At 40.2% G+C, this 24,276-nt stretch overlaps 1 protein-coding gene across 1 annotated transcript in view; it reads right to left on the bottom strand.

The window, feature by feature from the left end:
- Positions 1-24,276, bottom strand: part of EDIL3 (EGF like repeats and discoidin domains 3) — an 815,229-nt gene that overhangs the window by 650,018 nt on the left and 140,935 nt on the right. Inside the window, exon 2 of the mRNA XM_056538782.1 lies at positions 16,665-16,793. Coding sequence (XP_056394757.1) covers positions 16,665-16,793 — 129 coding nt within the window. The remainder of the gene's footprint in view (positions 1-16,664; positions 16,794-24,276) is intronic.

Genomic DNA, 24,276 nt, shown 5'->3' with positions numbered 1-24,276 from the left:
CTATCTTGGCATAAAGTTGATTGTCACGAAGTCTCTGAAGAACCATACGGACATGCTGGCGGTGTTCTTCTAGATTGGCAGAAAAAATCAGGATATCGTCCAGATATACAACAACACAGGAGTATAAGAGATCACGAAAAATTTCATTAACAAAGTCTTGGAAGACGGCAGGGGCGTTGCACAGGCCAAAGGGCATGACCAGATACTCAAAGTGTCCATCTCTAGTGTTAAATGCCGTTTTCCATTCATCCCCCTCTCTGATGCGGATGAGATTATAAGCACCTCTTAAGTCCAGTTTGGTAAAGATGTGGGCACCTTGGAGGCGATCAAAGAGTTCAGAGATGAGGGGTAGAGGGTAGCGGTTCTTTATCGTGATTTTATTAAGACCGCGGTAGTCAATGCAAGGGCGTAGAGAGCCATCTTTTTTGGACACAAAGAAAAATCCGGCTCCGGCAGGAGAGGAGGATTTACGGATAAAGCCTTTTTTTAAATTTTCCTGGATGTACTCCGACATAGCAAGAGTCTCTGGGGCGGACAGAGGATAGATTCTGCCCCGGGGTGGAGTAGTGCCCGGGAGGAGGTCAATGGGACAATCATAAGGCCTGTGAGGAGGTAGAGTCTCAGCTTGTTTTTTGCAAAAAACATCCGCAAAGTCCATATAGGCCTTAGGGAGACCGGTTACAGGGGGAACCACAGAGTCACGGCAAGGTGTACTGGGAACCGGTTTTAGGCAGTCCTTGAAACAAGAGGGCCCCCAACTCTTGATCTCCCCAGTGGACCAATCCAGGGTTGGGGAATGGAGTTGAAGCCAGGGTAGTCCAAGGAGGATTTCGGTAGTGCAATTGGGGAGGACCAAAAATTCAATCTTCTCGTGATGAGGTCCGATGCACATTAGAAGGGGCTCCGTGCGGAAACGTATGGTACAATCCAATCTTTCATTGTTTACACAATTGATGTAGAGGGGTCTGGCGAGACTGGTCACTGGGATGTTGAACCTGTTGACGAGAGAGGCCAAAATAAAATTTCCTGCAGATCCGGAATCCAAGAAGGCCATAGTAGAGAAGGAGAAGGCAGAGGCAGATATCCGCACAGGCACAGTAAGACGTGGAGAAGCAGAGTAGACATCAAGGACTGTCTCACCTTTGTGCGGAGTCAGCGTACGTCTTTCCAGGCGGGGAGGACGGATAGGACAATCCTTCAGGAAGTGTTCGGTACTGGCACAGTACAGACAGAGATTCTCCATGCGGCGTCGTGTCCTCTCTTGAGGTGTCAGGCGAGACCGGTCGACCTGCATAGCCTTCACGGCGGGAGGCACAGAAACGGATTGCAGGGGACCAGAGGAGAGAGGAGCCGGGGAGAAAAAACATCTTGTGCGAACAAAGTCCATATCCTGGCGGAGCTCCTGACGCCTTTCGGAAAAACGCATGTCAATGCGAGTGGCAAGATGGATGAGTTCATGTAGGTTAGCAGGGATTTCTCGTGCGGCCAGAACATCTTTAATGTTGCTGGATAGGCCTTTTTTAAAGGTCGCGCAGAGGGCCTCATTATTCCAGGATAATTCTGAAGCAAGAGTACGGAATTGTACGGCGTACTCGCCAACGGAAGAATTACCCTGGACCAGGTTCAACAGGGCAGTCTCAGCAGAAGAGGCTCGGGCAGGTTCCTCAAAGACACTTCGAATTTCTGAGAAGAAGGAGTGTATAGAGGCAGTGACGGGGTCATTGCGGTCCCAGAGCGGTGTGGCCCATGACAGAGCTTTTCCAGACAGAAGGCTGACTAAGAAAGCCACCTTAGACCTTTCAGTAGGGAACTGGTCCGACATCATCTCCAAGTGCAGGGAACATTGGGAAAGAAAGCCACGGCAGAATTTAGAGTCCCCATCAAATTTATCCGGCAAGGATAGTCGTAGACCAGAAGCGGCCACTCGCTGCGGAGGAGGTGCAGGAGCTGGCGGAGGAGATGATTGCTGAAGCTGTGGTAGTAGCTGCTGTAGCATCACGGTCAGTTGAGACAGCTGTTGGCCTTGTTGCGCTATCTGTTGTGACTGCTGGGCGACCACCGTGGTGAGATCGGCGACAACTGGCAGAGGAACTTCAGCGGGATCCATGGCCGGATCTACTGTCACGATGCCGGCTGGCAGGTAGTGGATCCTCTGTGCCAGAGAGGGATTGGCGTGGACCGTGCTAGTGGATCGGTTCTAAGTCACTACTGGTTTTCACCAGAGCCCGCCGCAAAGCGGGATGGTCTTGCTGCGGCGGTAGTGACCAGGTCGTATCCACTAGCAACGGCTCAACCTCTCTGACTGCTGAAGATAGGCGCGGTACAAGGGAGTAGACAGAAGCAAGGTCAGACGTAGCAGAAGGTCGGGGCAGGCAGCAAGGATCGTAGTCGGGGGCAACGGCAGGAGGTCTGGAACACAGGCTAGGAACACACAAGGAAACGCTTTCACTGGCACAATGGCAACAAGATCCGGCGAGGGAGTGAAGGGGAAGTGAGGTATAAATAGGGAGTGCACAGGTGAACACACTAATAGGAACCACTGCGCCAATCAGCGGCGCAGTGGCCCTTTAAATCGCAGAGACCCGGCGCGCGCGCGCCCTAGGGAGCGGGGCCGCGCGCGCCGGGACAGGACAGACGGAGAGCGAGTCAGGTACGGGAGCCGGGATGCGCATCGCGAGCGGGCGCTACCCGCATCGCGAATCGCATCCCGGCTGGAGACGGTATCGCAGCGCACCGGGTCAGTGGAGCTGCCCGGAGCGCTGCGGTAGCGAGAGAGAAGCGAGCGCTCCGGGGAGGAGCGGGGACCCGGAGCGCTCGGCGTAACAATGTGACACTTTGGGACAATGTGGTCTGGGGTTTGAATAACTTTGGGGTTTGGAATAATTTAGAGGTTTGGTCTGGGTTACAGAGGATGTCTATAGGATATGAAAAATGTTTTTTTGCTCAAGCTGTAAATATCATTCACATGGAAAGATGTGCTTCCAACAAACAAAGACTTAACTATGCACCATCCCAACAATCAGCGATTGAACAAAGATTCTTGTTTGTCATTAATTACTGGGTTTACTACATGGGGCCACTATTGGCCAGTTCAGCCGATAACCTCCCCGACTAATAATGTCGGGGCTACTACACTTGAACATGATTGCCATACATTCAACCAAGGACCATAGGTGTTAAAGTCACCACTATGACACCACTATGACACCTTTTCTCTCCTAATGTCATTACAGTGTTATAGAAATTTAGAAACATTGGAAATACTATTTGCCTTGATTTTTAATGATATCATGGAACAAGCTATAATATGTACATGATAAAAAGTATCTAAATAAAGAATATATTAAAGCTATCTATGCAGTCAAAAAATATATTAATAGATACAACCTGAAATCCCATTGCCAATCCTATTTGCACTTTAAATGAATAGTTAATACAGTTTAGTGGCTTTCTATCGAATTTTGCACCAAATCAAACATAATCCTTGTTCTCGAAGTGTTATTATGCAAACATAAAGACACTTGCATCGATACACTGACATCTCATTATGAAGAGGTTTATTTTTTATAGACAAGGCTCATTGCACAACAGTTGTACTGGGTATTTGGCTGTAAGTGTAGTTTTGGCTAGAGTGAAATCCTTTTGATTATTCCATTAAGTTTAAACAGTGCGCTGAGTTATTATTCATAATAAAACTACTGGTATTGAATATTTTCTCCTAATAGTATAGTTTAACCAACATTGAAGAAAACTGTTATATTTTATTAGGCATCTCACACAACCAAAAATCTGTGAAAAGATATTTACGATCTGTTTATCTGAAGGTCGTTGACATGTATGAATTTTACCTTCTATCATTTTGTCCTATTTTACAATGCAAATCAGAGTGAGAATATTCTACAAGTCAAAAACGGAACATTAGCCGACTTTATGAATGTAGCACTTTGCTGTTCTGAGTGGAATATGAAAACATTACTCAGTCTCAACGCACAAGGAATGAGACTTTTCAAAATACATTTGGGAACCTTATTACAATTTTAGGGATGGAGGAATAGCCTATTTGTACAGCCTGGCCATTACTCAGCTATGCAGATGCTATGGTAGATGTGCCAAACCCAAAGGATAAAATGACAAAACAGTAAAAGTGCTGAACAAAAGACTCTCTTAATTTACTTGTAAATAGTACTCTTCAGGTACTATATATTTAAAAATTCGAAGGACCAGAGGATTAGAAAAGGAACTAACTGGATGAAGGAATGCACAAGAGTGTATCATGGGAGGGAATACAGCCAAACTTGGGCCTTGGTATTGTATCTTGTGGATTCAAAGACCCCTCTGTCACATAAGAAAACACTATAAAGATACTGCAACTGACACATAGTAGGTAGAAGAAATTTTTTAGATTTTACATGGGACTCCGTAAGTTTTAATTCATGCCTATGGCTCTATGAATGAATCGATCCATGGTGACCTAGAAATTCACATAATGTCCCTGATTTACTATTGTAAACCCAACAGGTTTTGTTGGGTTGTGCGCCAGAATTTGTGCCACAATTGAAAAAACCTGACCAACTCTCCATTTTACTGAGAAAACCTGAAAAAGGGGCGTGGCCGTTGGAAAAGGGTGGTGGGGGGGGGGGGGGGCTGGGGGTCCTGACATTTTCACAAAAACCCAACATATTTACTAAGGTTTCCAGAGAAAATGTGGTTGATTTGATCTGAGCAAAACCCGACAGATCAGAGAACGTGTAAAAAAAAAAAAAAAAAAAAAAAAAAAAAGGAAAATGTATGGAAAAGTTAAAAATGTAGGGAAACCTTAATAAATAATTGTAGGGAATTAAAACCCACAAAGAAAACTACACAACCCTCTTAGTAAATCAGGGCCATTGTCATGTATTATGTACTGGGAGCATTGGCAATTAACTTCAAGGGGCTTTAACAGATAGAATTAATGTTTTTCAAGACGTAAATAAGATCAGTTTGACCAGAAGAAGATCAATCAATCTATATTGGGGTATTAATGATAACTCATGAAGATAACAGCCGGAGGACTCTCTTATCATAACCCCCACTGTCAGCACTCGGAGCACTCGGTACACATATATGAAGTCAGATAAACACCTGCAGGACTTGGATAATCATTAATATATATGGGTACTATATAATGCATTATATATAATTTAAATAGAATTATGGAATAAGATTCTATTCTATATCAATTCATCAATTGTACTCTATTTTACATCTACATTGGAATTATCAGTTAAACTGCTGCTGTCATGAAAGCCTATGCGAGGCCTCTGATCAGTTTACTGAAGATCTGAAGAATGAGATCCTAAGATACTTACTATGTTCATGACTTTCAAGCACCACTTAGTATAGACACCATTCAAGTTAGGTTAAAACATAACTTTTACTGATATTAGTAAAAAATAATAATAAGGGGTACACACATGGATTGGGGGCATACGGAAAAAAGGGGTACAGGTGAAGCCCTATTCTTAAAGTCCCTAAATTCTACTCCTAATATAAGTGTGGAAATAGAAAAAGAACAATATATAGGGGGGTAGTACAATACAATCTTAAAATTGTGGTAGGTCTCTTTTACCTACGCGTTTTGCCCTCCTTAATGAAGGGGGGACTCATCAGGGATAAGAGAACCACAAAAAACAAATGATATAAATGGGTGTACCTAATAAGACATACACAATAAAGTAATCAATAGTATGATAAAGGGTGACAAAAGTAAGCAGGTGTCTCAGAGAGGAAGTCTGTGTCAGTCTTAGTCAGAGATCTGTCTTAGAGATATGGTGAAATTTACATAATAGATAATGCAGATACAATAAAAATATACATCCAATAAGTAAATAATGATACACATCCACTACAGAAATTGATGGCTTCAGAGGGTATTATATAGATAGTAGCCTGTATTGTGCATATATAAGGTAACAGCCGCACTGTTGATAAAAATAGAGAAAGAGAAAAAAATTCCACTTAGAAATAAATATTCATAGGCTGAAATTAATGATATTACTCATAAAACGTTTAGAGGGCTTACCCAAAATTGGATATTGCGCAACAGGCTGCCAGATATATTATTCAAATAACCACATACATGACCACAGATTCCTACAAATAACAGTAATGAATGGAGAATAGAAAATAGAAAGAATTACAAATAAACCCCCATTAGGTGTAAAGGAAACACTGTGTTTAACAAAAATGTATGTATGGCTCACCCGGATAGTAGGCCAGAATAAGGTAATGCAGTTAAATATGTGGCACATCCAGTGAAGACAGATGTATATTAGTCTAGGGCTCTAGATCAAAACAAGATCACGGCATAACTACAGTATATAGTAAACTTTTATATTCAAGAGAATAAACCAGTTAAATACAAAAGGAAATCCTACCTGAGATATTTATGGTAGGAAAAACTACACCTGATGATGGTGGTAGAATTGTGCCCTTTGGCGGTGTGGTATCCCGCACTATAATGTAAAATCCAGCATGGATTTAGTAATAAGACATGAGTACTAGCAATTAAAAGATATACCAAGGAAAAAATATTTGCAAACCTGATAGTATTGCAGTGTAAAGAATCTGGATGTGCCATGAGGACGCCGCATACTGCCTTGGTAGGTGCTCAGGTTTAAATACCCTGCCCGGATATTGATAGGCAGTTTCCGGTCTCATGGAACACACAGACACGAAAAAGGTGCAGGTAGCTGGACCGGAAGTGGGCGCAAGTTGCCGGACCGGAAGTTGACGAATACCGTCACTTCCGGGGCCGTGGAACGCAAAAATATGTTCCACAACCGGAAAATATACTTCCGATGCGCAATATTTGGAACGCAAAGCGTTCCACATTGACAGATAGAATATTCCAAGTAAATCAAATCATTTTAAAAGCATTCTATATGAATGTAAAAAGTAGTTGGCTTAGATGGAGGCATACTAGGCATACTATACGTATGCGAAAAAGATTAGTTTAAGGCTAAATTGTCGAGCGTACAAACACAGTCAAGACGGAAAGGAATATAGAAAGAAACATATTAATAGACAATATGTAAAATAGAATAAACCTAACAAGAGCCTGCATTACTGTCAAATGAACCAGATATGTTAGGGCGAGAAAGTTTTTTCAGATACATGTCACAATAGACCTGGAGTATGTCAACCCGTAAGATATGGCTGTTCAAATGAATGAGGTAAATGATAGACAATCATTGAGTCCAGAAGGTGTAACCGTATGGAGGCGATAGATCCACCTGGCCTCCGTTTGTAAGAGTAATTTGTCCACGTCACCTCCTCTAGTATCTAGTTTAACAGTTTCTATCATCTGAAATTGAATTTGGAGGGGGGCACTGGCATGAAACCTGTGCATATGATTCGCCAAAGTTTTGTCGCGTTTATTTTTAATACTCCCCACATGTTCAAGGATGCGCATGTTCATGACTTAAATCACCAACTTTAATCATCGACACAGGAATTAAAGGGGTACTCCGCCCACAGACATCTTATCCCCTATCCAAAGGATAAAAGGGAATAAGATGTCTTATCACGAAGGTCCGCCGCTGGGAAGCCGCAATCTCCATGCAGCACCTGTGCTGCACCCAGCATTCTAAATGGTATGTCTAGAAAGCTGGGTTTCCGCGACTGGAAACATGACATCATGCCACACCACCTTCATTCAGGTCTACTGAATTCAACTGTACTGTGTGTGTTTGTATATATATATATATATATATATATATATATATATATATATATTTATATACATACAGTGGGGATCAAAAGTTTGGGCACCTCAGGTAAAAATTTGTATTAATGTGCATAAAGAAGCCAAGGAAAGATGGAAAATCTCCAAAAGGCATCAAATTACAGATTACACATTCTTATAATATGTCAACAAACATTAGATTTTATTTCCATCATTTACACTTTCAAAGTAACAGAAAACAAAAAAATGGTGTCTGCAAAAGTTTGGGCACCCTGCAGAATTAATATCTTGTACTGCCCCCTCTGGCAAGTATCACAGCTTGTAAAGGCTTTTTGTAGCCAGCCAAGAGTCTTTCAATTCTTGTTTGAGGTATCTTTACCCATTCTTCCTTACAAAAGTCTTCCAGTTCTTTGAGATTTCTGGGCTGTCTGTCACGCACTGTTCTTTTAAGGTCTATCCATAGATTTTCAATTATGTTGAGGTCAGGATATTGGGAAGGCCATGGCAAAACCTTCAGTTTACACCTCTTGATGTAATCCCCCGTGGCTTTTGAGGTGTGTTTAGAATCATTATCCATTTGTAGAAGCCATCCTCTCTTTAACTTCAGCTTTTTCACAGATGGCATCAAGTTAGCATCCAAAATTTGCTGAAATTTTATTGAATCAATTTTTCCTTCTACTCGTGAGATGTCCCCTGTGCCACTGGCTGCAATACAATCCCAAAGCATGATTGATCCACTCCCATGCTTAACAGTTGGACAGAGGTTCTTTTCGTTAAATTCTGTTTCCCTTCTTCTCCAAACGTACCTTGGCTCATTCGGGCCAAAAAGTTCAAGTTTAACCTCATCGGTTCACAGAACTTGTTTCCAAAATGCATCAGACTTGTCTCTATGTTCATTGGCAAAGTGCAAACGCTGATTTTTGTGGTGAGGACATAGAAGAGGTTTTCTTCTGATGACTCTTCCATGAAGACCATATTTGTACAAGTATCTCTTCATAGTGGAATAGTGTATCACAATTCCAGTGTCTGCCAGATCTTTCTGGAGGCATTGTGCAGTCAAACGTGGGTTTTGAATTGTTTTTCTCACAATCTTGCGAGCTGTTCTGTCTGATATTTTTCTTGGTCTTCCAGATCTTTCTTTATCTTCCACTGTTTCTGATGACTGCCATTTCTTAATTACATTCGGAACAGGGGATATTGACATCTGAAAACGTTTTGCTATCTTCTTATAGCCTTCTCCAGCTATGGGGAAAAGTTAGATGAGTCTGGGCATTTAAAATCTTTGAGATTGACATCACCTGGTCTTCCCAGATAATGATTGAGAACAATCCATGACACTGGCAGGTCTCAGCTTTGCAAAGGGGGCAGTGCATGCTATAAATTCTTCAGAGTTCCCAAACTTTTGTAGACGCCATTTTTTTGTTTTCTGTTATTTTGAAATTGTAAATGATGGAAATAAAATCTAACTTTTGTTGACATATTATAAGAATGTCTAATCTGTAATTTGATGCCTTTTGGAGATTTTCCCATCTTTCCTTTGCTTCTTTATGCACATTAATACAAATTTTTACCTGGGGTGCCCAAACTTTTGATCCCCACTGTATACATTTATCTATATATGTGTGTGTGTGTTCAAAATCACAGAATGTTTCAGATTGTATTATTCTAATTATTACACATCCACACTGTCTATCTGGTGTAGGATTCTATTGTGGCACTTGTAGTCCGCTGCAGGCATCCTCCATTGTATGCATTTTTATGCTGGGGATCGCCCCTAGCAATGGACTACAAGGGCAGTATCTGCTCCCCCAGTATAAATGCACAATTGTACAACTGCATTTGGAGTTGAGCACCTCCAACAATTTGAGACTACGTTTTGTTGTTGTTTAAATTTATATTTGGAGGTGTGTAAAATCCATATGTAATGCGCCTTTAACACTTTCTAGGCAGCATTAAGGTTCACCTGTGAGGCAGGCAACTATATCAGCCAACTTAGGTGGAGCTTGTAGTCTGCCTCCCTCTGTATGTGTGCCCAGCCACACTGGAGGTAACCTGGGAGGAGGCTGGGAGGAGGCTCAATGCTGCCGTAATTGCCCACTGGCCCCTGGTTCTGCTTATCATGCACAGGTAGGTTAATGTTAGGTCCTGTGCCACTTGAGAAACCTTGGCATTGGTGTGCGGGCTCAGGTATGTCCTTCATACAAGGATATAGTGGCTAATGTCTAAATTTTAACATCATTGTTGAGGGTTAGCCAATGTCATTGTATACATCTACAACAGTAGTGCACCTAAATTTCTGTACTGTATTATTCTAATTGTTACACATCCACACAATCTATCTGGTGTAGGATTCTATTGTGGCACTTGTAGTCTGCTGCAGGCATCCCCCATTGTATGCATTTTTATGCTGGAGATCGCCCCTAGCAACGGACTACAAGGGCAGGATTTGCTCCCCCAGTATAAATGCACAACCGCATTTGGGCTTGAGCACCTCCAGCCATTTGAGACCACATTTTTGTTGTTTTAAATAAATATATATATGTGTGTGTGTGTGTGTTCAAAATCACAGACTGTTTCAGATTTTTTTTGCAGTTTTTTAGCTTGTTAGCAAGAGGATACCTAAGTATTAATATTCTGTTCAATAACCTGCAAAACACAGTCTCACATGAAGAGCCTGAGACAGAAATGTGTTACAACCTGGAGGCCGGAGAGATTGAAGATTTTATAGTGTGTTGAGGAAAAGAATCTATAATCTTCTTGTTTTCTTATGCCGCACAGTAAACTTCTACATATACATTGTTTATTTCATCTGTTGACATTGTAAAATGAGTATGACAGTGACCCTTTATTATTTTTTTTTACCACTTTATATGGTCCATTGCAGTAGCCTTCATATCCTCTTCAAAAAAAACTATGTGTGAATCTGACTATAAGCCTTAGGAGTGAAAAAAGGCAATGTTTAACAAATTCTCTGTGTTGTTAAAAATCAACAAAAGATGAATACATTGTATATTTAAAGGGGTATTCCGTGAATTTTTTTTTTTTTATTTGACTATGAAACAGGGGCTGTGAAGTTAGTGTAGTTCATAATATAGTGTCTGTACCTGTGTGCAGTTTTCTTATGTGATTTTGACCCCAATATTTATTTTTAGCAGCATACAAAATGACTGCTGTCTCAGATTTTTCCCAGGATGCAATACGGTCGAAATCTGACTCACTAGTCAGCTGATGACAGAGAGCCTGTCTGCTTCAATGGGTGGAGCAATCAATCTGCAACTAATGCAACAGCTGTAGGCATCCTGATTGAAGACCACAGGTCTGCAGTTCATTTATGTTTCAATGGGTGGGGTGGCTGATGTGTGGGAAGGAGGACAATGGAATCATGGGATTTGTAGGCAAACAAGAAAACTGAAAACAGGAAATACCATTTCACAGAAAGCTAGCCACAGTGTTCTGGTAATCTCACAACATAGCCATTTAGCCCAAGACAAGCGCAGATCCTTCCTAAGCATGTCCATTACTGTCTGCCAGGTACGTACTAAAATCACCTTATGCTGGATAACCCCTTTAATTAAAAATATATGAAGTGTTTCTGTACAACTTATCTTAATACATATAAGTACAAAATAATGACTATATACAATTTCATTAACTGCTGTAATAATGTAAATGTTGGTATTAAAGGGGTTCTCCGGTGCTTAGGCATCTTATCCCCTATCCAAAGGATAGGGGATAAGATACCCGATCGCGGGAGTCCCACCGCTGGGGACCCCCGTGATCTTGCACATGGCACCCCGTTTGTAATCAGTCCCCGAAGCGGGTTCGCTCCGGGTCAGATTACCGGCAAACACAGGGCCGACGGCGTGTGACGTCACGCCTCCACCCCGTGTGATGTCACGCTCCGCCCCTCAATGCAAGCCTACCGGAGGGGGCGTGACAACTATCTGTGGTCGCCGGTAATCAGACCCGGAGCGAACACAAACGGGGTGCCGCGTGCAAGATCACAGGGGTCCCCTGCGGCGGGACTCCCGCGATCAGGCATCTTATCCCCTATCCTTTGGATAGGGGATAAGATGTCTAAGCAGCGGAATACCCCTTTTAGTGCTCTTCATTACATCTATATTATGGCTCTGTGTAGAAGCCATATATACATAAAGACACAAACTGGATCTAATCCTTCTCTCTGGGATCAGAAAATCAATTTCCAAAGTTTACTTTGGCTATGGCTTTCTTGGTCTTATAGGCGGATCAGCTCGTGCAACGAGGTTTCATGGCTTAGAATGTCGGGGGAACTATTCTATGTAAGGACTTATTCAATGTATTTATATCAAGAGATGTGGGATAGGAGGTCTTTAAATTAACTGCACATAGGTCTATTGATAATATCAATGGGGGCTCTAGAGCAAACACAGTGAGGTAGATTTGTAAAAGTAGTTCAACGCAAAAGTTTAGCCATTGCTAACAACAACCAATCCGATTCTACCTTATATTTATTCAGAGACTCTTTGGAAAATAAAAAAAGAACCGCTACCTATTTTAATGCCATAGAAAACTGCTTTACTTTTCCTCTAAACAAGTTCGTTGCACAATCTACATTGAGCAGCAATCCTTTCAATGTAATCTTTTAGCAATCTTTTACTGATTCTCTTTTATATAGCATTTTAGTAATATCCCATGATTGCTGAAGGCTTAAGATAAATATTGATAAGCTGCATAGGCCATATTCAAATTCGTGATATTTCACAAATATATGGACAAATAGTTGTCCTATGTTCGCGCATTTCACATATTCATTCACTTTTTTCTATGCAAAATTAGTAATTAAATTTGTATATTGCGCATGCACGATTATATCTTTCAACTATCTGTGGGCAACTTCCCTATTAGTTGCTAGGGATGTTGTTAACCTCTGACAACTGTATTTGCATCCTTCTCATTGGCCCACAAGCTAAAAGAAGGGAGGGATCAGTGTCCTCTGGAAGTGTCGATATTCGTGAATATTTGCATATTCACATATACAAAATATTTGCGCTCCACACCGACTCACACAGTAAATAATATTGTAGCCTTCTTTGGACCACAAGCTGGAAGTAGAGAGGGATGATCACTTTTTTTTTTTTTACACAGTACACATCACTGTAATGTGTACTGTGAAAAATATATATTGCTATATTCTAAATATTCGCAAAATCGCGAAGTGCTGACATTCGCGGTAAAAACTCACAATTCGAATATTCACGCTAAACACTAAAGATAAATAGCAGACACTTAATAGCTCTCTAATGTGTCAATCAGGGGCCATTGGAAGTAACATATTCTTATGGGTTTAGCTGTGCAGGGAGATGTGTCATGTAACCCTTTTCAGCTTTAGCGAATAGCTATTGCCACCTATCTTTCATTTGCCTTAATGTTTTTAATTGTACACAGCTATACTGTATGATCATCTGTAAGAAAAGCCTTATGTGAAGGGATTTATTGGGCCCCTTTACTAAAAGTGTTTGTAACCATTTATACCTGAAAATGGAAAATGAGGTCATATATAATGTCTTCATTCATTAATTTAGAAAGTGCATGTAATGTCAATGTTTTATTCAGTGATATTTCTGTCTTCGAAGCTGAGAAAAACCCAATGTGGTGAGAAATTGGACTATGTTATAAACTACACTTGCAAATTTTTGCTTCACTAGAATCAGCATAGTCGGTAAATGAGAAAATGATAATTAACGCAAACCTTGAACAGGAATTAGTAGGCTTCGCTTTACTATATTTCTATTAGATCTCCCTAGTGACTTTGGCACTATAATTCTCTAACAAGAAGTGAATGGACTGTGGAAGAGGAATGTATAACCTCATAAAAAATGGGCAAATAATCACAGATACAAGATAAATAATAGACATAAACTTTACTTATTTATTTTATTTGTATATCCCCCATCTATGTATACCTTGTGACTGCACATTTGTCACATTGTGTCTGTAAACAATAGAGAATGTTAGTGACCCCATAGGTTATAACACTCTACTGCTTTCTGTTAAAGGGTTTTTCTCATGGCTATTACTCATTTTCATGTGGCCTATTAGGACATGTGAAGACCACAGAAAGAGGTCCAATGGTCTTGACACCTTCTATGTATCAAACTGGCCCACTGAAGTATTATATAGTTATGTATACATTCACAAGTATGGGAAAACAAATCTTTGCAAATGACAGCTCATAGTTAGAAGTTCAAGGAAATAGACTCACAACAATCAGCTGATTGCCATGGCAACTGTCTATAAAGGAACACTATAACTACCGTCCAAATGAAAGATAATGAGGTGATAAATCTGTCCAGTCTTTGACACAATTTTCAGCTGCATTATAGTCATACCGCAGCATGTTAACAGTCACGGGACATGAAGTCCTAATATGTACTTGATCCCGTGACCTTGCTACCTTAAGAGCATTCCCCGATAAGGGCAACCTGAACCATGAAGACAGTTTCTTACTGTGTTTGAATAACAAAGAGAACAGGGATTAAAAAGATGGACAAAATGTTAATTAGCCAGATCAGTACCTGGAGGTCATGTATGAGCAGAATCTGTAGTAAGAGCGTTAACAGGGTACAGTCTGAGGTCCAAGCCAGAAGGTCACAAAGTACAAAATCAACAGGCAGGGGAAGAAACTTGAGCCAAGCACAGTCAACATTCAGGAGGTCAGATCCAAAATACTATTGAAATCTTAAGAAGAAATAATCTTGGGAACCAGAAGCCCAATTTAAATAGCCTGAGCTATACAAGCATGATGCTGTGATTGGCTAACCAGCCCTAAAAGCAGAGGCTGGTAGCCATGATAATGGTAAGATGCCTGGCTACAGTGTGCCAAAAGCAGTGTGGAGCCACAAGCACGACTGGTGATGCTAGAGCTGGATAGGTAAATATATAACACTCTGGCATGGTTTTGCATCCATATTATAGCCACAAGTCATAAGGGTCTAATGTCCAAAATCATATGATTAAATTAGGTCATTAGATCAGTGATTAGGTCTGGACTTGTGGCTATAATACGGATGCTATCCACGTATATCATGCTTGTGTAAAATTGGCCCAAGCAAGGATTTTTCAGAATGGAAATTTGATGGCAAATTCAATTGTTGTTTAAACCTATTGTCCTGTTTGGCAAACAAATGGTATTCTTGAACAAAACGTCTATACTTAAGCAAAATCACACATACTAATGCACTGGTAAGAAAAACAGTACAGCGGAATTAATCACAACCGTGTGGCTTAACTAAAACAGATAAAAAGTTACAAACTTTAAAAGAACTATTGATTCAATACAAACTAATTAAAGAGTGAAGAATGGAAATAGAAAAACAACGAACACTGTCTCACTAATGACTTAATTAACTGTACACGGTAACAAGTCCATGGTAAGAACAACACAGTGCCAAGGTCATGCATACTAGGGTAAAAGTGAATGCATTCCGAACATTAATGGAACACAGCAAAAGATGGTATAGCTTTTAATTCTAATGTCTAAAACACTTGCCTTCATTTTCAATACTGCCATTAAGTCTTCACCGTCCAGATATCAGAGACATATCTACAGTTATTAAGTTACCTCAATATACAGTGTGACAAACATCTAATTGTTTTATTTCATTCCATTGCTTCTCATATCCAGAGATTATCTTATAATTGTATAAATGAAGGGACCTGACGCTTGGGGAAGTGGGGGGGGGGGGGGGGGGTGGCTAGTTGTCTTTTGACTACAGCCCCACCACAGGGGACATAAGGCATTACAATTATCACTACATTCAACAGGCTGTGTATGTAATGCATATTCATATCAGGTCTTAAAGGGGTACTCCTCTTCTCAGCGTTTGGAACAAACTGTTCTGAATGCAGGAGCTGGCGCTAAGAGCTCATGATGTCATAGCCCCTCCCCCTCATGATGTCACAACCCACCTCCTCAATACAAGTCTGTCAGACCCCCTCCCATGGACTGGCATTTAGGGGGCAGGGCATGATGTATTGAGGGGGTGGGGTTATGACATCACAAGCTCCCAGCGCTGACTCCAGCATTTGGAACAGTTTGTTCCAAACGCTGAGCAGCAGAGTACCCCTTTAAAGAGGGAGACATGTTTTTTTTATAGCAAATGTCCCCTTTATTAACTTACAATTTCCCTATATCGGCCCTCATTTACTAAGCTAAAACACACTAGTTTTTGTCTGGTTTTTCTAAGTTAGTTGGGTGCACAGTGTCTGAGACATGTCTGAAACTGGCTGACAACCTGGCTCAGACAGTGTGCGACAGTGTGCACCAGGAAAATACAACATACCCGACATTGCATTGGGAAAAGCAGAAAAAAGGGCGTGATCTGCTGCAAAGGGGCATGGTCAGACAAAAAAAGGGGGTGTGGTTTCACAACTCAACCTATTTACTATAAAATTAACAAAATATCCTGTGAATAAATAAATGGCTGGAATTTCCACCTAGAAATAGCTTTTTTTTTTCCCGACTTGCAAATCTGTGAATCCCCATAGTAAATAGAGTGGAAACAACATTTCACACTAGTAAAAACACAACAGTCCTAGTAAATGAGGGCCATTGTGTTTAAGGCCAGGTTAACATTTACATAATCTCCTGAGGAAAATCTGCAGCTGGCTGTGTTGATACCCAGTGACTTCAATGGGTTTACAGCAAATCTGCTGCAGGTTAATATACATGTGAACATACCCTTAAAATATGTTTTATACATTAGAAGGACAATTCAACCTGTTTCTTTAACTGTCTTCATAAGCCCTTCAAACAGATAAGCCACACAGAGAACACGTATTACAAACATTTTAAATGGCACTTCAATTTCCAGTTTCTCGTTTAAGAACACATATGATGATGATGATATCCACAAGAACAAATAAAAGTTCCTTTGTGATCACAAGTTGCACTTACCAACCTCCACAACACTAGAACAGTTGGGATCATTGAAGCCAATTGGGCATTCGCATGTATAGGTTTCCTCAGATAAACCAGACAAACAGATTCCTCCATTTTCACATGGGTTGGGTTCACACACGTCTCCTGTCAATCAGAAACATTAAATGGTTAATCATTTGTTCACAAGAGGTTTCCCTTATTGTTCAGTAACATATAGGAAAAAAACACAAATTCTGGTTAAATATAAAATGGTGAAAATGTAAGCAATAAAGGGATTGCACTATTAAGACTATTGAGAGGATTCTACAGCTATCCACAGGATAGGTGAGAAATGTGGGATCCCTGGGGGTCCACTGACTGGGCTCTCGAAATGATCACAAAAACAGAGGTTCATGAATGCACCTTGTAGATGGAGTGGGAGTACTATTTGTGATTGCCACTGCATCATTCACTGGAGTAAATTATGATGCCAGAGTTAACCAAGTGTGCAAACATTTCCTAACGGACTGTAAGTATACCTTACAATAATGTGTCTCTAAGTCTAAGATTGCACTCTGCATTGTGGACTTACGGACTATGCACCATCACAAATAATGCACTTTGTTTACTTGCTTCCTGGTGGCTCATTTCACAACCTGTTATTTCTCTCTTTGCCTAGAGGGATTGTCTGTTTCAACCACCAGTGGCTCAATTCTGGGGTGAGTGATGGACCAACCTGTTATGCCTATTTTCTTATAGAGGGTGGGCTGTTTTGCTGAAGCTGGTGCTTAACTGCATGTGTGGGGGGGGGGGGGGGGGAACCACACAACATGCAGTAGCCATGGTCAAACAATGTTGCTATAACATCGGCAACATTATGCAGCCATTGGCCGACACACCAAGTAATCACAACATATAGCCAGTTTCAGCAATACAACCACCACTTTTAAGAAACCAAGGCTGTGCAGTTCTGCTTCCTATAAGTGAGCCACGGAGGAATAAGCATGGAAAGTGCTTTTCTCATTGTTGAACAAATCCTTTAATGTAAGTACAATAAGGAACTTGACCCATACTGCTAAATAGCCAACATAAAAATCTAGGAATCGTCAACATATTAATGTAAAATGAAATTAAAATGAGTAGCCTGCCTACTACATTAAACAAAAAAAAGTCATGTTTTTTAGTCATCTGTCAGACAAGTAACATCTAGTGAGATCTCGAGATCTCACTTTAATCTACATAGGTTGTTGATATGTTTAGCAGATCACAATGTGACAATGAGTTTAGAGGCATCTGGTGTTTCTCACAATGCAGATTGCACATATTGGCTGAGTGGATCAGTTACAATAGTTTTGAGAAAAAGAAACATTTTTACGAACAAAACATGTATATTTTGAGCTGTACAAAAGATTCTGTTAGCTGCTTTCCACTATACAAGACCCATAACCATTTACAGTTATAGAACTCACAGGAAGCCTCAGACAAGGTGAAGAATCCCAGCACTCTAGACAATATTTGCCTAGAGTACTGGGATTATTCAGCTCATCTGAGGCTTCCTGTGAGTTCAATTAGTTCTTTCAAGTGTCTGAAACGCACTTTGCACCTGTCTGGTCCAGAACTGTGGATGTTGTTATGGAGGGTAGTGTTGAGCGGCATAGGCCATATTCGAATTCGCGAATATTCGCGAATATATGGACGAATATTCGTCATATATTCGCGAATATTCGCATGTTCGTAATATTCTCGTTTTATTTTCGCATATGCGAAACTTCGCGTATGCGAAAATTAACATATGCAAAAATGAGCATATACAAAAATTAACATAAGCAAAAATTTGCATATGCGAAAATTCGCACACCAGTTTCACACAGTAGTATTAGAGCCTTCTTTACACCACACAAGCTGGAAGCAGAGAGGGGTGATCACTGTGATGTGTACTGTGAAAAAAAATAAAATAAAATAAAAAAGAATATTCGTAATTACGAATATATAGCGCTATATTCGCGAATATTCGCAAATTCGCGAATATGCGATATTCGCGAATAAAATTTGCATTGCGAATATTCGCGAGCAACACTAATGGAGGGGTGAGCGGAATCCCTGATTTATCCTTTTTCACATATGCAGGTATAGTTTGTCTACAATGCATTCTGTAGACTTGTACTGTTCAATAATTTACTTCAGTGGTAGTTCTGCAACATAGTCACATAATTTATAAGGCTAAAAAAGACATATGTTTATCTATATCAACCTGAAACCTGCAATTTAGATACAAAGCAAGAGAAAAAATCCCCATGAGTTACAACCCAGTTTTTCTCATCTTAGCAACCCCCCTCCAATCCTAGTAAAGGTCTAGAATATGACATGTATCCACTTGGACCCATACATATCTTTAGAGCTCTGTAACCCAGTTTGTCACTGCATAGCTTTGCAATGAGGTTAGAGGGGTATTGCGGCTTTATACATCTTATCCCCTATCCAAAGGACGTGACATCCCTAGGGGGCATTGGAAGGAAGGATGTGACATGACGTGACATCACTAGGGGGCGTGGGAAGGAAGGAAGGCGATGAGATCACAGTCCTTCACTTCTCGGCATTAGAGGAGATTCAAGGGGCTGATGGGATCACAGTCCTTTACTTCTCAGAATTACAAGAGAGTCAAGGAGCTGAAATACCACCAATCAATGTCACCAAAAAATATGTTATGGCACTTTCAGTATAACAGAATAACTTTCCAATATAACTTTCCAATAAAAACAGAGAAAACAAGTAGTCCCCCCAATAATGTACATATCCAACTCTATTCAGACACATGAAGTAAACAACCAGCAACTACCTTGAAAACCTCTTATATTAGAGAAACAATTTGGTTCAAATAGTCTTCTCTAGACTTCAGCATCTCAATGTATACAACCAGCTTTACAACAAAACATTACTTTCTGCCACAGTTTCTATATGAAGTTTATATTTCCCAAGAACAACATAATTATGTGCAATATGTTAAAATTTTATACTGAAATATCTACCGTAAAACTGCCATGGCACAATATACAGAGCTGTCTATAAAAGTATGTGGACTGCAGCCTTCTTTTCTGCTCTTTTATGCTACCTCATCTCTATATACATCATCAGATTTATTCACACGTTCAGCCTGCAGCTGAATTTTTATAGGCTGGTAATCAGCTGCGAGCAGAAAAGACTATAGAATGTCAAGGTAGAGAAAGCCGAATGAGCAAAAGTGTACAGTGGTAGAAAACAACAGAGAATGTACTGCAGGCAATGTGATGCACAGAAAACCATAATGCTATTCTTATTTCAAAAGCAAATGTAGCTATTTATGCTTTAACCACATGTATACATTTGTTAAGCAAAAATCTTGTTTGCCTTTGCTTTAGAACGCTATATGTAATTTGTTTATACATATTCATAACACGGCTAGGACTTTTATGTAGAAATGTTCTGCTTGTTTTGTGCCCATCTCTTGGAATAAGACAATACAATACACATGGCAAGTAAACAACGTTCCAGAAGGAAACTGACTTGGCAACACTTCCATACAAGATGTCAACACAGATTTTTCATAATTTGCATATGAGAAAAACATATGTACCATATTGGATGGAAACTTGGGACCAATGAGAAACTGATCCTGTGGGTATCTACCAGTATGTCACCTGGCAAAGGGGAGCTTGATGGCAGAAAAAGACAACTATGTAAAATGTAATGTGAGGTGGTCATGAATGCATAGATAACATTGCTGATATTTCTGATCATCTTGATATTTTGGGAATATTTTGTATATCTATCATGAAGGAACCCCTTCAATGTTTGAAGTGCCACAATATGCAGTCCTTTCTGTCCGCCTCCTCTGTGACCATTGTACCATTTTGTGCAATACATAAGGTCTGCTTTTACATGCAACCTGCAAGAGAGTGACTTGGTTAATTCACTCCAACGTATTGTGATTTGATGACAACTTCATCTCTACGAACAACAGAGCACCTCAATAAGGTTTAGCAAGCCGAGTGGGCACTGTGGCTCTTCTTGGAACCAAGAGGCATGGGTATGTAATGGCTGATAGTGCCAATCTTCAGGACTTATATACTTGAACAATGTTTGAAGTGTACTTCATGCTGCAGCTCGTCCCATTCACTTGAATTGGACTGGATGGAGTGAGCTGCAGTACCAGTAATGTGAAGAGACCAGCAGGCTAAGCTGACAGGCATGTCAAGGGGTTTGTTTGGCCCCATGTGTAGAAAGAACAAGGCAAACAACTTGACCCAAGAACTGTTGAAAGACAAGTATAATTTGATTTGCTCTATAAGCAGGCAAAAGTCACTTGTGATTCTTAAACTGGAACACAATACCTGGAACAGTTTCTCTCATAACTGTGGTTGGTACCTGAGCTATTTACTTGCTCCTCCCTATCATGGCCACTTTCTTCAGCACACTCATATGACAGCGATCTTATACTCTGACACATGGGCGTCCTATCATCAACACCCGTGGCTCCTCACCATTGTTCAGAGACAATACTCGTTCAGAATCTCAGTGTCTATGCACTTTTGATACTCAACAGCACTTCAGGCTGCAATCCTACCCAAAGCAAACAACAAACTTGGCAACAGCATCCGGTCTCAATCTTCAAACAACTTATACACATTGCCACCACAGCCCAGATGAATGACTCTCACAACTTTCTATAGACATGAGCTCCTCTCCTGGCTTAAGAGATGGCAGGAGAACATGGCATCACTCAAATGGTCCAGTCACCTAGCAATCAATGTGGAAAAAAAATCTGTTGCTGGGATTAAAGCTAGTACCAGCTATATAGTAACCATATAAAAAGTAAAACTATAACACTAACATGGAAATTAAGTAATACAGCAATGTTAAACATATACAGCAACCTGATTGGTAAATATGCAAAAGCAGTGATTTCTCCCTCAAAGACTTCTAATGAAGAAACAGGAGGGTATATGTCCACCTTCATAAGGTGGTTGCTGCTTGTCTTCCCACCACGTACACTAATATCAAGGTGAATACATGGTTGCGGGGTCCATAATAAAAAAATTAAAAAAATGTATCCAGCTGCATTGAACAACCTCCAGAGAAAATACATTGTATACGGCTCTATTCCTTAAATATACCATTACTAAGTGAGATTGCATGAATTTATGGAAAGACTTAGATTTTATTTTCCATTCTAGATATAGAATTTCTTAAGTGTAAACTAGCTCTGCTCTTGCTCAAGAATTATGCATAAAACTGTGATAAAGTGCCAAAAAAAATGCTTAAATGTAATAATGTACAGCACACTATTATCGGAGTGCCTTCTGCTGACTTGGAAAGACATTTTCTACTATAAAATTAGGACTAAAACACATTTTTTTTTGTAAACAGCATCTAATCATGAGGCATAAAACGTTAATTTCAGAAGTAAAACATGAAGCTTCACTTTAAACTTTCAGTACAATACCAACAAGTCTACAGCCCGCATCTTATATTAATGCAGATTCAATTTTCCACTTCATTTCCCCCCTAGGTAAACTGAATCAGCATATTCTGTAAGACAGAGTCCCGGAAAGGCCTGGAGCAACACTTAAGAGAAAGCAAATCATGGAAAAAAGATACAGTATGAAGGTTAAAAAAAAATCTATTGCAAGTAACAGTCCCTGTAGCCTTTACGCTAGCATTGCCCTTTTCTCTGTTTTCAAAACTCAGTCATGAAGCTGGAAGAACAGGGCGGAATTCGATGTCATGACAACTACATGCTATGAGGATTCTTTGCTCTTCTGTAATGTTGATGAGCTGATTCGGCATTGTCTTTGAACCCTCTAACGCTTCTAGATATAAAGCAAAAATGTCCTTCACAAAGCAGCCTTTGTCTAATGAAATCTATCTGGTGCATTACAGTCTTTCCAGGTAAGTTATATGACATCAAAATTTGGGATTAAGAGATAATTAATAAAAGTTTCAAACCTGAAAAGTTACTAGTTAAGGTAAAAATATTTTCAAGGTGGAAAGGGAATGGCAAGAGACATGGCTGCATTAAATGGCATCACTGTTGTTGGTAGGCAAGAATCTGCCAGGGAGCGTGAATAATTGGGTCACGTTTACTGATAATGTAACTATGTTGACAAGTACGTTATCATGTACACAATACAATCAATTATTGTAAATATGCAATAAATAGAAACAATAACATTAAAGCGTCATTTTAAAGGCTAAAATATATTCCCTATGAGGGAAACAATTATGATAACGAGACCAACTTCTATCTAGAAGCTGAAATTATTGTCCAGGAGCTGAACTTCAATCTACTGTAGACCACGTTTAGTTCTCTGTTATATGACCCCTATTTGAATTGCAACGTACGATATATGACATCCGTTAAAGGGGGTTACCAGGCCAAAATTATTGATGTCCTATCCTCATCATAGATCATTAACAGCAGATCAAAGGGGTGATAACACTTGAAATGCTGTTGATCAGCTGTTTTCTAGCTTCATGGAGCCACATACACAAAGAACAGTGCCAGAAATGGACATCTCCGTACATTGTGTGGTGGCAATGCTTGGTTATGGCAGCATAACTCCCATTGAAGTAAAGAGGAGCTGAGCTGCAGTAACTCAGCACAGCTATTACACAATATATGGAGCTGTCCACTTCTGGGTTTCTTCTCTGTGTATACGGGCACCAGGGCTCTAGAAAACAGATCAGTGGGGTTCCGGGCATTGCCATCCAACTCTTCTAAATTGTATAATCTATCTTATGATTATGTCATCAATAACTTTAGCCTGGAAAACTATTCTAAAGGAGTTTGCTTACAAATGAAAAACATGGTAACCTGGCAATCCCCAGCCTATTTAAACCACTTGTGTTATGCGCTTTGCGTAACTTCCATTGACATTAATAGGGGTACTCCGGCCATGGAAAGCTCGCAAAGGAGGGTGCTGAATGACAGATTGCAGGGGCCCCAGCGGCAGGACCCCCGGCGATCAGACATCTTATCCCCTATCCTTTGGATAGGGGATAAGCTGTATTAGTGCCAGAGTACTCTTTAACACAGAAAGCTACACTGTTTACATAACTCTGGAACTTACATTAACAGCGTAGCTTGCAGGACTATGGCAGTAACGCAATTGACCTTACCATCTCTTTTCCATTTGTGAGCAAACCCCTTTAAGAATAAACTTAGTATGTAAAACAATTGCACTCTTGCTGTGAGATATTTCATTTCCAATGAACTTCATCTTATTCATGATTTGCTTTCCTCCTAGTAAAGATATATGTAGTTGTTCATTATCCTCCTAGTCCAAGTATCACAAATCAATGATTATTCTGCTGCCGTGAACAAATGCTTAGTTTATAATATATTTCTGGGCTTGAATGTATATATCAACAAGATCATAGAAAGTACATGACCATACCACATTGAGTTTGTTGTAAATGCCCTAGGTAAATAGAGTATATAAATATAACTACAGTAAAATCAACATTTGGGCCGTGACCTGACACCTTACATTTATGCAGCTCAATCCTCACTGCAAGAATTCATGAATGTATATAAATTTACTTAGTATATTTATGATTACAAGTACTAGTCAGTACAGTCATTACATGTACATATGTGAAATGAAGAATC

This window comes from Hyla sarda, chromosome 1, assembly GCF_029499605.1.
Source record: "Hyla sarda isolate aHylSar1 chromosome 1, aHylSar1.hap1, whole genome shotgun sequence".
NCBI classification, from domain to species: domain Eukaryota; kingdom Metazoa; phylum Chordata; class Amphibia; order Anura; family Hylidae; genus Hyla; species Hyla sarda.
Note: the sequence above shows the minus strand (reverse complement) of the source record. Positions and strands in the feature narration are given on the sequence as shown.